Source organism: Bombina bombina, chromosome 4 (genome assembly GCF_027579735.1).
Source record: "Bombina bombina isolate aBomBom1 chromosome 4, aBomBom1.pri, whole genome shotgun sequence".
NCBI classification, from domain to species: Eukaryota; Metazoa; Chordata; class Amphibia; order Anura; family Bombinatoridae; genus Bombina; species Bombina bombina.
This window is the reverse complement of record NC_069502.1, coordinates 786,618,728-786,631,854: the sequence shown is the minus strand read 5'-3', so window position 1 is coordinate 786,631,854 and position 13,127 is coordinate 786,618,728. Positions and strand designations below refer to the sequence as shown.

At 36.0% G+C, this 13,127-nt stretch overlaps 1 protein-coding gene across 1 annotated transcript in view; it reads right to left on the bottom strand.

The window, feature by feature from the left end:
* FNDC1 (fibronectin type III domain containing 1) overlaps nucleotides 1–13,127 on the bottom strand; it is a 425,464-nt gene that overhangs the window by 237,497 nt on the left and 174,840 nt on the right. The window contains 2 exon segments of the mRNA XM_053711170.1: nucleotides 3,952–4,059; nucleotides 8,922–9,109. Coding sequence (XP_053567145.1) covers nucleotides 3,952–4,059; nucleotides 8,922–9,109 — 296 coding nt within the window.

The following is a 13,127-nucleotide window of genomic DNA, read 5'->3' as shown; positions in this document are numbered from 1 at the left end:
ATTTCCTCTTCTCTTTTTTTGTATTCATTCAATTCTTTAAATTCATTTATTTTACTTTCTAAGTCATTTATTTCATTCCCTAGTTTTAGTAGTTGTTCTTCCCTATATTCTTTTATTAGGTTCATTAATTTGAAGGAGGTTTCTTCTAGTATCTCTCTCCATTTTTTCTTAAAGGAGGAGTCTATATTTTTAAAAGAGCAAACAACTAATAATTCACAACTAACAATGAGAAAAATGTGAAAACCAGAAATGACATTGCAAACATTTTTAAACACGCACTATTTATGATAAAAATTATTTATTTGCACGCAGAAAGTTCCTCCCTTTCTAGATCATTATGATTATGAATGAATATTGCTGTATCTATGGGTGGTACACAAAATGTAACTACAAAGACAATATGCAAAAGCTGTATGCCCTTCCACTTAAAAACGAATTGAACGATTGAATGCTAAGTATCTAATTGAAGAGATTTTTTCAAATAAAAAGACTGCCAAACTAACACACAGTATTACAGCTTGAAAAAGGCCAGTGTAACGGCCGAAACGCGTAGCGAAATACTGTGTAACCTACAAAGAAAAGAACTTACCCACTGAGGCTATAAACAATACCTGTTATAAGCCCAGTTTTTTACACTCCCCCGCTCGTTTGACAAGCGGTGAAAAGACGGATCAAAGCCTTCAAAAACACTTTCAAATGTTTCAACTCCAGCATTTCCTATTGGACTAACAGACCGCTACAAAGATTACCCACATCAGAGGGACACGGAGCTGCACACAGCCAGCGGGGACCCGACATAATTCAGAGAAAAACATACAGAGCGCAACAACTCGAACCGGGCTCCAGAATCGGCTAGGAGTACAGTAAGTCCTAACGCTCCTTACTCCAATACTTCCTTAGACCGTAGAGCTTTGGTAAATAAGGGACCAAGATATAGATCTTACCTTGACACATACTGACAGTGTTAAACACTCAAGGACCCTTGTGCAAAAATGAGTGTATAATATAAACTGATACAAACTATCCAAAAAAAGATTTTAAGAAAACGATTTTTTAAACAAGAAAATTTTTTTAAACGATACAGATCTCTAAAAACGATACTTATGATCATTTTTTCATTTTGACATTTTTCACATCCCTAAATCCACCGGTGGTTTTTTACTATTCAAACTGGGATACCATCGCATACAAAATTTCTGTGCAACTTAAATTGTTATACACTAGTCCGCCGACTACCAGCAAGTTTAAAATTGTAGCAATACAAGTTTTTATCATAAATATACAGTTTTAGCAATATATGTTTTATGAATATTTGTATGATTTTTAGTAACAAATGTTCAAACATTTTCTTTTTCATATGACAGTTATTTGTGTGAAAGTTAATATTTGTTGATACCAGGAACAAGCATCTAGACCAAGAATAATCTTCTATATATGTAGTAGCACTAGTAACCTTAAGAACAGTAAAAACTCTACAAGCATAAAGATCCCTTCCACTGTATATCCGACTTTTTTAGATTGTGTACTAGGTTTTCAATGTACTAGGTACAACACTCAAACGAGTCCTATACTTAAAACATTTTCAAATACATAAATTGTTTCATCGTATTTCACACAAACATATCGTTACTATACACCTATATCTTCAATTTTGTAACACTGGTCCTAGACTTCACATACTGGTTACAATACATACCTGTCTAGATTTAATCAGTATCTGTAAACCACCTGTCATAAAGTCCTATTATTATTTTTCAAATAAATATACCTTTTTTATTAAAGTCAGTGTCAAATCTTTTATACATTTCCCTCAAATCTAAGATAAGGGTACTTAATAATTAAGACAAGGGTAAAAGCATTCACTTGAGCCTACACTCCAAACAATTTCCAAAACTTTTCCTGGACAGGTTATGGAGCAGGGGTCTTTAGACCGCTGCTTCATAACTGGTGTTTCTGGCAAGCCTAAAGGCTTGACAGAAACATGGGCCCTCAAGCTCCATACGGAGCTTAATAAATGGGCCCCGAAATGTTTTAGGATTGTTAAAAACATATTCAAATGTGAATAACTTTTGTTATGTTTTATCAAATGTCCTTACATTTTCAGAATATGTTTAAACAGATATATTAATGTATTATGGGAAGTTTGAGGGAAATTGGTTAACATCTAAGTTCAATTTTGTATGTTAAGCCACATTAAGCTCCCCAAAAAACAAGCTTAATGTCACTCATTTGCCTTGTGGGACACCAAAATCCATGAAACTTCTAGGATAGGTTTGGAAAGTGACAAACTGAGTTTGTGCCAAGTTTCAAGGCAATTGATTGAAGTTTAGGTGAATTTTGGTTCATTAAATAAGCTCTTTTTACATTAAACTGCTCACATTAAGGGCTAGATTTATCAAGCCCCTACGGCAGCAAGTTCTCACAAGAACTTGCTGACCGTGATTTATCAAGCAGCGGTCACCAGACCGCTGCTTCCCTAAACTCTTCGCCACCTCTAAACTGGCGAAATTCAATCTCCTCGGTCGAGTCCGACTGAGGAGATTGACAGCTCCTGCCTGCGCGTGATTGGCTGTGCGCGAGCAGGGGGCGGGATTGCACATGAGCGCAAAATTGTGCTCGTGTGTAATGCCAAATACCTGTGGGTAATTTCGCCCCACAACAGGTGAGCTGAGGCGTACAGGGGCGCGTATACGCACCCCTGTACGCCTCAGCTATAATAAATCTAGCCCTAAATGTTTTAGGATTGTAAAAAAATTATTAAATGTGAATAACCTTTGGTATGTTTTATCAAATTTCCTGAAATTTTCAGAATATGTTTGAATAGATAGATTAATGTATTGTGGGAAGTTTGGGGGAAATTGGTTAAGATCTGAGTTCAATTTTGTACGTTAAGCCACACTAAGCTCCCCAAAAAACAATCCTAATGTCACTCATTTGCCTTGTGGGACACCAAATACCATGAAACTTCTAGGATAGGCTTCGATAGTGGAAATCTTGGATTGTGCAAAATTATGCAGCAATTGATTAACATTTGGCCACTTTTTTACTCATTAAGCCACATTAAGCTCCCAAAAAACAAGCTTAATATCACTCATTTGCCTTGTGGGATACCAAAATCCATGAAACTTCTAGGATAGGTTTAGAAAGTGAAAAACTGAGTTTGTGCCAAGTTTCAAGGCAATTGATTGAAGTTTTGGTGAATTTTGGTAGATTAAGCTCTATTTACATTAAGCTGCTCCCATTAAATGTTTTAGGATTGTAAAAAAATTGTTAATTTCAAATAACTTTTGGTATGTTTTATCAAATTTCCTGAAATTTTCAGACTATGTTTGAATAGATAGATTAATATATTGTGAGAAGTTTGGGGGAAATTGGTTAAGATCTAAGTTTAATTTTGTACGTTAAGCCACATTAAGCTCCCCAAAAAACAAGCTTAATGTCACTCATTTGCCTTTTGGGAAACCAAATACCATGAAACATCTAGGATAGGTTTGGAAAGGGACAAACTGAGTTTGTGCCAAGTTTCAAGGCAATTGATCGATGTTTAGGTGAATTTTGGAACATTAAAAGGACAGTAAACCTTAAAAATAATGTTATATAATTCTGCACATAGGCAACCTCATAACTTAGTGCATTATGACAGTTTTTCACAGCTAGGCAGTGCTAGTTCATGTGTGCCATATAGATAGCATTGTGCTCACTTCCATGCAGTTATTTATTACTCAGCACTGATTGGCTAAAATGCAAGTCTTTCAAAAGAACTGAAATAAAGGGCAGTCTGCAGAGGCTTAGATACAAGGTAATCACAGAGGTAAAACGTATATAAAATATAAATGTGTTGGTTATGCAAAACTGGGGAAAGGGTAATAAAAAGAGTATCTATCTTTTTGAGCATAACATTTTTGGAGTAGACTGTTCCTTTAATTTGAGAAAATAAGTTTTATTTTTTACCTTTTATCCTTCCACTAGAATCTGAGAGCTCATCCCATTCTACAGTGACAGCTGTCCCCTTTCCATTCAGAGGTGCTACAAAAAGGTTTTCTGGTGCACTTGTGGGAGCTTTTAAAATAAAGCACAAAATAATAAATTAAAAGCATAATATAGAAAAAAAACATTGAGTCACAGAATGTATAGTAATTGAAAACACTGCTAGTTAAAAACATAAAATTAATTTAGTAAGCATTTGAGGCATATTTACAAATACAACACACAGGAGTTGATCATAATCCTTTAGAAAAACTTATCTAATGATTTCATACAGAAAATCACCATTAAAGTCTATGGGGATTTTTGTAGACACATCATTCAATAAGTTTTTATAAATAATTGTGATAAACTTCACAACATATAACAGAGAGACAAAGCGTTAAAAGTTTCCAAATTTTTTAATTACTTATTGGTATAATATAATTAAAACAAAAGTATAATTTATAGGTTTTTGTCTGAAAAATACTAATTTGATGAGTAAATAACTATAGTGAAATTCAAAGTCAAAATATGTTGCTTATATAGTACTTGAGATGCCACATATGTAGCCGAAAGAGTAATTCAAAAGGTATGTTGCCTTAAAAGGGCATTATACTCAAAATGTTTTCATCATTAAAGGGCATAATTTAACCGCTTTGCTGCTGAGCCAATTCCCACCCCTGTGCCAAAGCTGTTTTTAGCTGTCTGGCATTCATTGTATTTGCCAAAAAAATATATATATATATTTTCTTCTGTGAGGTACTCACACAAAATATACCAATTTTTTTTTTTAAGCAGACCAAGACTTTTTAGAAAATAACTATAGTTTGCAGAAAAACTGTCGTTTTCACTAATACTATTGAACAGCACCATAGGAAAAAAAGAAAAGAAAAAAAAAGAAAATACATTTTTCGGTAATTTTTTAATGGTGAACATGGTAAAAAGCAACACGGGAGTCATTATTTAAAAAATAGTTCACCTTACAAAAACAGCAGAATTTAGGATTTTATACACATATTGTTCAATAAAAATAAATAATTAAAAATCATAAAATACATAATAAAATACAAAAATAGTAAGGCTAAAATATCTAACCATACAAATATTCGAAACATTTTACAGCTTCACAAAATTCTGTTGTGTTTTTATTTTCCCAGAGGGGTGGCTTAACCTATTTTAAAAAAGTATGTGTGATCCTACTGCTGTCCAAAAAATAAAATAAAAAATATATAAAAAATAAACACCACACATAAAATAGATGCAACAAAAATCATCTAGCTCTTCATTCAAGCTGTAAGTAAAATGGCAGAGTTTTGACAGTACATTTTAAAAGAAATACAATGGAACACAAATATTCCAGAGTTCACTCATTCTTCTATTGCACTTTATTTTATTTTTTTTAATATTCACAAATGTAACAATCTTATTTCCCCCAAGGCAGAACATGCTGTGATCTGAGATACCATCGCAGAAAATGCAGTATCTCTGCAGAAAGACTGGGACACTTGCAGGAACTTTTAACACTTTCACTTTGCACTGCTCCACATTAGACTTTTCTCTTCCAACAGAGCTTTGCTCTGGTTGCTCTGTGTATGTTTTCCTTAACACAGCGCATCTACAGCAAAGTGCTGTTTGAAGAAAACCGTTAAATATGGAGCAGCGCTGCAAAGCAGCAGTGTATTTATTGTTGACTGGCTCTCAGGGATTTTTTCAACCCTAGCCTTTCCTGACAGGCAAAGCTGTGATTTCTGAATGTAAAATGTCCTTGCTTGTGATGTTAGATTAAGAGAAAAAGGAAAAATGTATTTGAGGCATTTAAAAACATATTGCAATTGAGCTGGTGCTTTAGCGTGACTGCCTAATTTAAAATTAAAATTTATTTCAAAATGACCTGCGGAAACATTTTCACCAAAAATATCTCATTGCAGAAAGTGTAGAAATTGTTCTGTATCGGGGCTTATTTCTGGAAAACAGAGCTCAAATTCTGTAAGATATTTGCTACCAAAGCAATTAAGATTTAACAGCGAAGAGTTATTGAATATATATATATATATATTTTTTTTTTTAAGAAACAAAATAGCAGTTATATTATAGTTAAACAAAGGGTCTCAAGCTCCATACGGAGGGTGATAAATATGCCCCCTAGACTGGATGTTTAATTGGGTTCTAAAATGTTCTTAAAGGCACAAGATTTTTCTTTGCATAAATGTTTTGTAGATGATCCATTTATATTAGCACATCTGGGAGTGTTTTTGTAAAAATTTATAGTTTTGCTTATTTTTAAATAGCATTGTGCTGATTTTCAAACTTCTAACCCAGACCCAAAGTTTTAGATGTATACTGTTTACAGATTCCTGGTTGTGTAATAGATCTTTTCATATGAGGGGGGGGGGGGGGAGTCTGCCTGTTTCTGTTTTCCTAGACCCTTTCACTGGGTGTTCAAGCCTAACCTCATCAACAGTGATAAACTGGGAGCTTCTAAGTAAGTTTTTAAAAGGTTTTATACAGGATTTTTACATCAATATATGTGTATATTCTCCTTTATAGTAGTGTCTATTAAATGCAGTTATATGAAAATTGGTGTAAACTGTCCCTTTAACATTATTTGTATTATTAATCCTTCAACTGCAGAGCCATATCCACCATTTCTGACATTTTAGACCTGCTGTACCCCATTTTTCAGTGAGAAACCCACACTTATTATATATTGTTGTTTTCAGTAGACCCAGCAGATTCAAATTATACCATTATTTTATGTATATGGCATGTAAAAACACAAAAATGTGGGGGGAAAATGTATTTTTTCATTAAAATGTAATAAAGTCGGTTGTAAACAACTGTGTATCTTTTTCTATTATCTAAACACTATAGTTAAATGAAGTTATCCTCATATAAATAGAGGCTTTTGGTTAGGATTATATAACTTTGATATGCACATAGGGACTCCCATGAGACTATACTTAAATAAATGGATATTTATTCATGCCAGGTGATCCCTATTACCACGGTGGTCACCTGGCTATTACAAAAATGATATAAAAATATAATTCAGGGCAATTGGTTATGTTTATATAACTTTAATTAGCAGGTAGAAGCTCCCATGAGCCTCTACGCAAATTAATGCACATTTATTCATGCCAGGTGATCCCTATTACTACAGTGATCAGTGGGAATTAACATTTTTATAGGGGCTTTATTTTAAAGGGGGAATTATGTGATTCTTAAAAAGGGGTCATAGGGGTCTCTAGGCCTTTTTGATGGCCTATTATAGTAATATGTATTAAAATATATATGTGCATTTTATTTTTAATTAAATAACATTTTAGTTTCATATACCCAAGACACACAATTGCCTTTCAAATGGTGGGTCTTTCAGGACTTAAGGGAGCTGATATTGAGGGGTTTGAATATTTACCCCTCCACCCTTAAGCTCCTAGCTGCTGCCTGTAGTTCTGGGGGTTGGTGACATCACCGGCATCCCCAAATTCCCCAGATGATGCGGGCCACTTGGCCACCTCTATGTGGGGTTAAGTGTGGGTGGGTGCAATGCGCTCCCCCCTAAAGACATAGTGTGGGTGACAACGTTGTGTTGTGATTTGCATTTTAAGGGTAAAAAACAATACTATTATAATTGTTTATTTGTGCAGTACCACCACATTTCATAGCATTCTGTAGATCTATCTACAGATCCATAATAACACTAAACAAAGTAAATTAGTTCAGGAGAAGGGCCTCTGAAGTGCTTAAAACCTACAGATTGAAAGGTGAAGAAGACAGAAGGTGTGTAGTAACTTGTCATGTGAGTTTTTGTTGCATAGTGAGTCATAAGTATATTTTTGTCAAATAGGAGGTATATCTCAGACCTTGTCTCCAGATACTCTCCCTCCCGTCCCATTCGCTCTGCTCATGACTTCCTACTCTCCTCCTCTTGTTACCTCCTCACATTCCCATTGACAGGACTTCTCCAGACTGGCTCCCATCTTGTGGAACTCTCTGCCTCGCTCCACAAGACTCTCCCCTAGTTTTGAAAGCTTCAAGGCTCCCTAAAGACTCTACTGTTCAGGGACGCATACAACCTACACTAACCTTTCCTAATACCAGTTCCTCTCCTCCATTACTATCCTCCATGAACCCCCTTAGCATGTAAGCCTAAGAGCCCAGCTCTTTGTTGATCACCTTTTTAAGAACTGACTACAACAGTGCGATTCTTGGCAGGGCCCTCTACCCATTTGATCCCTATAAATGTTACCTTGTATACAGCCTATCTTTATAGCACTGCAGAATCTGTTGGCGCTCTACAAATAACCGATAATAATAATAATAATAATAGGGGAGAGGATTTTGATCAGTTAGGGTGAAGAGTAACAGGGGCAAGGTACATTTTCAAAGAACATTATCTATGAAAAATGGCAGATTGTCTGATAGAGTGGGGTAGAGTGTTTGTAAATTTTAATAGTACAAGAGTAGTCTTGGACATGGGAAAGAAGTAATGATAGCACAGGCTTATAGAAAAGGGATTTTCAAAGACTTAAGTGAGGGATATATTTGGGAGTGAGATAATGAAGGATTTTGTAGTTCAATATTTAGAATAAGTGGCAGACAGAGGTAGCTAAAGTGGATCAAATAATTAGATGGATGAGCTTAGCTGAGGCATTGGACACACAGTAGAAGGAAAAAGCAAGAGTTAGAAAGAATACTTAGGAGTAGATTGCAGTAGTGAATATGAGATACAATGAGTGAAAGAGTAAATATTTTGTGTTGTCTTGGATAAGGATGATGATATTAGAACTTTAAACTTTATTATCAAATTTGTATATATTGAGCAACAGAAAAACCTGGCTAATATTTGGGGAGAGTTGTTTTCTATCTTTTATTATAATTATGCAGTGCATAAACATTCCCATTGCTTCTAGAATACACACAAATCCAGTAATAAATGTATGAATAAAACATACCAGATTCTGGGGTCCTTTGAAACACAGAAGAACTCCATTGGCCATCTTGATCTTCTTGGGAAATACGGACAGAAAATTCATACATTGCATCTGGATTTAGATGGTCTACTAGAGCACGTCTGATGGCTATTTGTTTGTATTCCCATTGTGCTGACTCTCCCTTTTCTCGGTAACGAACAGTGTAATGTCTGCAAATGGAAAATGTCTTGCTTAGGCCTAGCAAACACATATTTACACATTGCAAACCATAAATTATGTAATTTAGATAACTAAAAAATACTCAAATGATATATCTAGGTTTGCACTATTTCATGGTGCAGGAACATTAACTGCAATGGTAATTAACCATAGTTATGTATTAAAACATTTAGTAAAAGATGGCCGATTTGTGATTTGTGATTCTTAGACAATGGATTTCTTTTAACTAGCATATTCTTATTTTTTTAACCCCTGCTTGAACAGAGCACTTTTCCATTAGTTGACCGTCTGGGACCAGGGCTATTTTTACATTTCTGTGGTGTTTGTGTTTAGCTGTAAATTTCCTCTTACTCATTTACTGTACCCACACATATTATATACCGTTAAATGGACTTTCTAAAGATACCATTATTTTCATCATATCTTATAATTTACGATAAATTGTTTTATAAAATATGATGAAAAAATGGAAAAAAACACACTTTTTCTAACTTTGACCCCCAAAATCTGTTACACATCTACAACCACCAAAAAACACCCATGCTAAATAGTTTCTAAATTTTGTCCTGAGTTTAGAAATACCCAATGTTTACATGTTCTTTGCTTTTTTGAAAGTTATAGGGCAATAAATACAAGTAGCACTTTGCTATTTCCAAACCATTTATTTTTTTTAAATTAGCGATAGTTACATTGGAACACTGATATCTGTCAGGAATCCCTGAATATCCCTTGACATGTATATATTTTTTTTTTAGTAGACAATCCAAAGTATTGATCTGGGCCTATTTTGGTATATTTCATTCCAACATTTCACTGCCAAATGCGATCAAATAAAAAAAATTGTTCACTTTTTCACAAACTTTAGGTTCCTCACTGAAATTATTAACAAACAGCTTGTGCAATTATGGCACAAATGGTTGTAAATGCTTCTGTGGGATCTCCTTTGTTCAGAAATAGCAGACATATATGGCTTTGGCGTTGCTTTTTGGTAATTAGAAGGCCGCTAAATTCTGCTGTGCACCACACTTGTATTATGCCCAGCAGTGACGGGGTTAATTAGGTAGCTAGTAGGGAGCTTGTAGAGTTAATTTTAGCTTTAGTGTAGTGTAGTAGACAACCCAAAGTATTGATCTAAGCCAATTTTGGTATATTTCATGCCAGCATTTCACCGCCAAATGCCATCAAATAAAAAATGTTTTCACTTTTTCACAAACTTTAGGTTTCACACTGAAATTATTTACAAACAGCTTGTGCATTCATGGCACAATGGTTGTAAATGCTTCTCTGGGATCCCCTTTGTTCAGAAATAGCAGACATATATGGCTTTAGCATTGCTTTTTGGTAATTAGAAGGCCGCTAAATGCCGCTGCGCACCACACTTGTATTATGCCCAGCAGTGACGGGGTTAATTAGGTAGCTTGTAGGGAGCTTGAAGGGTTAATTTTAGCTTTAGTGTAGAGATAAAAAAAAATTTAATAGTTTTTTTAAATTATATATTTTCTGCAGTGTAGGATCCCCTCTTACCACCCAACCTCCATGAGCCCCCCCCCAAACAGCTCTCTAACCCTCCCCCTCTTACTATTTGGTGCCATTTTGGGTACTGGCTATTTTGCCCCCACCCCCTTCCCTCCCAGATCCCTTTTAAAACCTCTTCCCCCCTCCCTCTTCCAACACCCGCTCCCACCACCCGCTCCCAACAAGACTGCAAATGCATTGCACAAAAGTGCAGATCGCGAGCACGAGCGCTCCCATGTGCACTCCCGGGACTGATCCGACACTGCTGGCCGGAAGGGATCCAGCGATGGGCTGCCCACCTGCCTCCCTGCAGCTGCTCCCACCAACGATCAGCACCATCACAGAGTGGCCCTCCCTGCATCGGTGTGCCAAAAAGGGTATTGCAGTGATACCTCAATATCGAAGCATCACGGCAATACCTTGAAAGCAGCTGGAAGTGATCAGGATCGGTTCCAGCCCCTTGAACCCCTGTGGACGTGCCAGGAACGCCCTTGGCCGTTAAGGGTATTTTTTGTAGGACGTTCCTGGCATGTCTACGGTCGTGAAGGGGTTAAAGGGATAGAAAGGTCAAAATTGAACTGTTCATGTGTGCATTTCAATTTTAAATAGAAGCATTTTTGCTATATATTCCCATTAGCAAAAATGCTTCTAGTAAAAGGTATTACTGTTTTTCAGTGGTATACCCATATGTGCTATGAGGGCCAGTGCACCAGTATTCAAACACATCTTCTCAGAGAGCTAGCAGTAGCTTGTATGACACACATTACGTCTTCAAAAATTAAAGGTCCATTATAAACTACACCATTATATTATGTGTTATTTTTATTTGAATCGCTTTTATTATTTTTTTAAACAAGTATTTCTAATACCATAAATTGTGCCTCAAAGTAGATAAAATAATCCTACAACAGTCATTTACAAAAACGCCCCTAGAAATTGGCTTTTTTCTCCTGTTAAGTGTAGTCAGTCCACGGGTCATCCATTACTTATGGGATTATAACTCCTCCCTAACAGGAAGTGCAAGAGGATCACCCAAGCAGAGCTGCTATATAGCTCCTCCCCTCTACGTCATACCCAGTCATTCTCTTGCACCTAACTAATAGATAGGATGTGTGAGAGGACAGTGGTTATTAAACTTAGTTTTTATTTCTTCAATCAAAAGTTTGTTATTTTAAACGGCACCGGAGTGTGTTGTTTTTTCTCAGGCAGTATTAGAAGAAGAATCTACCTGAGTTTGTGTATGATCTTAGCGGACGTAACTAAGATCCATTTGCTGTTCTCGGCCATTCTGAGGAGCGAGGTAACTTCAGAACAGGGGACAGCGGGCAGGGTTCACCTGCAAAGAGGTATGTTGCAGTATATTATTTTCTAAGGAATGGAATTGACTGAGAAAATACTGCTAATACCGATATAATGTAAGTACAGCCTTAAATGCAGTAGTAGCAACTGGTATCAGGCTGTTATGTATGTATGTTGGCACTGAAGTATTTCTGGGGAATGGCACTTCACTAAGAAAATACTGTATACATATAACTTATAGCCTTTCTGCAGTGAAAGCGACTAGCAACAGGCTTTTTAATAACTTTTCATATATTTATATTTAAAACGTTTACTGACTTGTTAATCGTTTTAGCTCTGAGGTACTTGGTGAAAAATTTTATGGGCATTATTTTCCACTTGGCTGTCGTTTGTTTTGAATAAAATCAGTTTACTGAGCTTCCCCACTGTTGTATTATGAGTGGGAGGGGCCTATTTTGGCGCTTTTCTACGCAGTAGAAATTCAGTCACAAGTCTTCCTTGTTCTCCCTGCATGATCCAGGACGTCTCTACAGAGCTCAGGGGTCTCCAAAACTAGTTTGAGGGAGGTAATCACTCACAGCAGACCTGTGAGACTGTGCTTTGACTGTGATAAAAACGTATATATTTTATTTGTTATCCGTTTTTTTGGTATTAAGGGGTTAATCATCCATTTGCTAGTGGGTGCAATCCTTTGCTAAATTAATGCATTTACTGTAAAAATTTGGTTTCTATAACTAATCCAGTTCATTGTTATTTCAACTGTGACAGTTTTTGTGTGCTTCTTAAAGGCACAGTAACGTTTTTTATATTGCTTGAAAATTTATTTGAAAAGTATTTTCCAAGCTTGCTAGGCTAATTGCTAGTTTGTTTAAACATGTCTGACACAGAGGAATCTCTTTGTGCAATATGTTCAAAGGCCAATGTGGAGCCCAATAGAAATTTGTGTACTAATTGCATTGATGCTACTTTAAATAAAAGCCAATCTGTACATGTCAAGAAAATTTCACCAGACAACGAGGGGAAAGTTATGCCGACTAACTCTCCTCACGTGTCAGTACCTGCATCTCCCGCTCAGGAGGTGCGTGATATTGTGGCGCCAAGTACATCAGGGCGGCCATTACAAATCACTTTACAAGACATGGCTAATGTTATGACTGAAGTTTTATCTAAATTGCCAGAACTTAGAGGTAAACG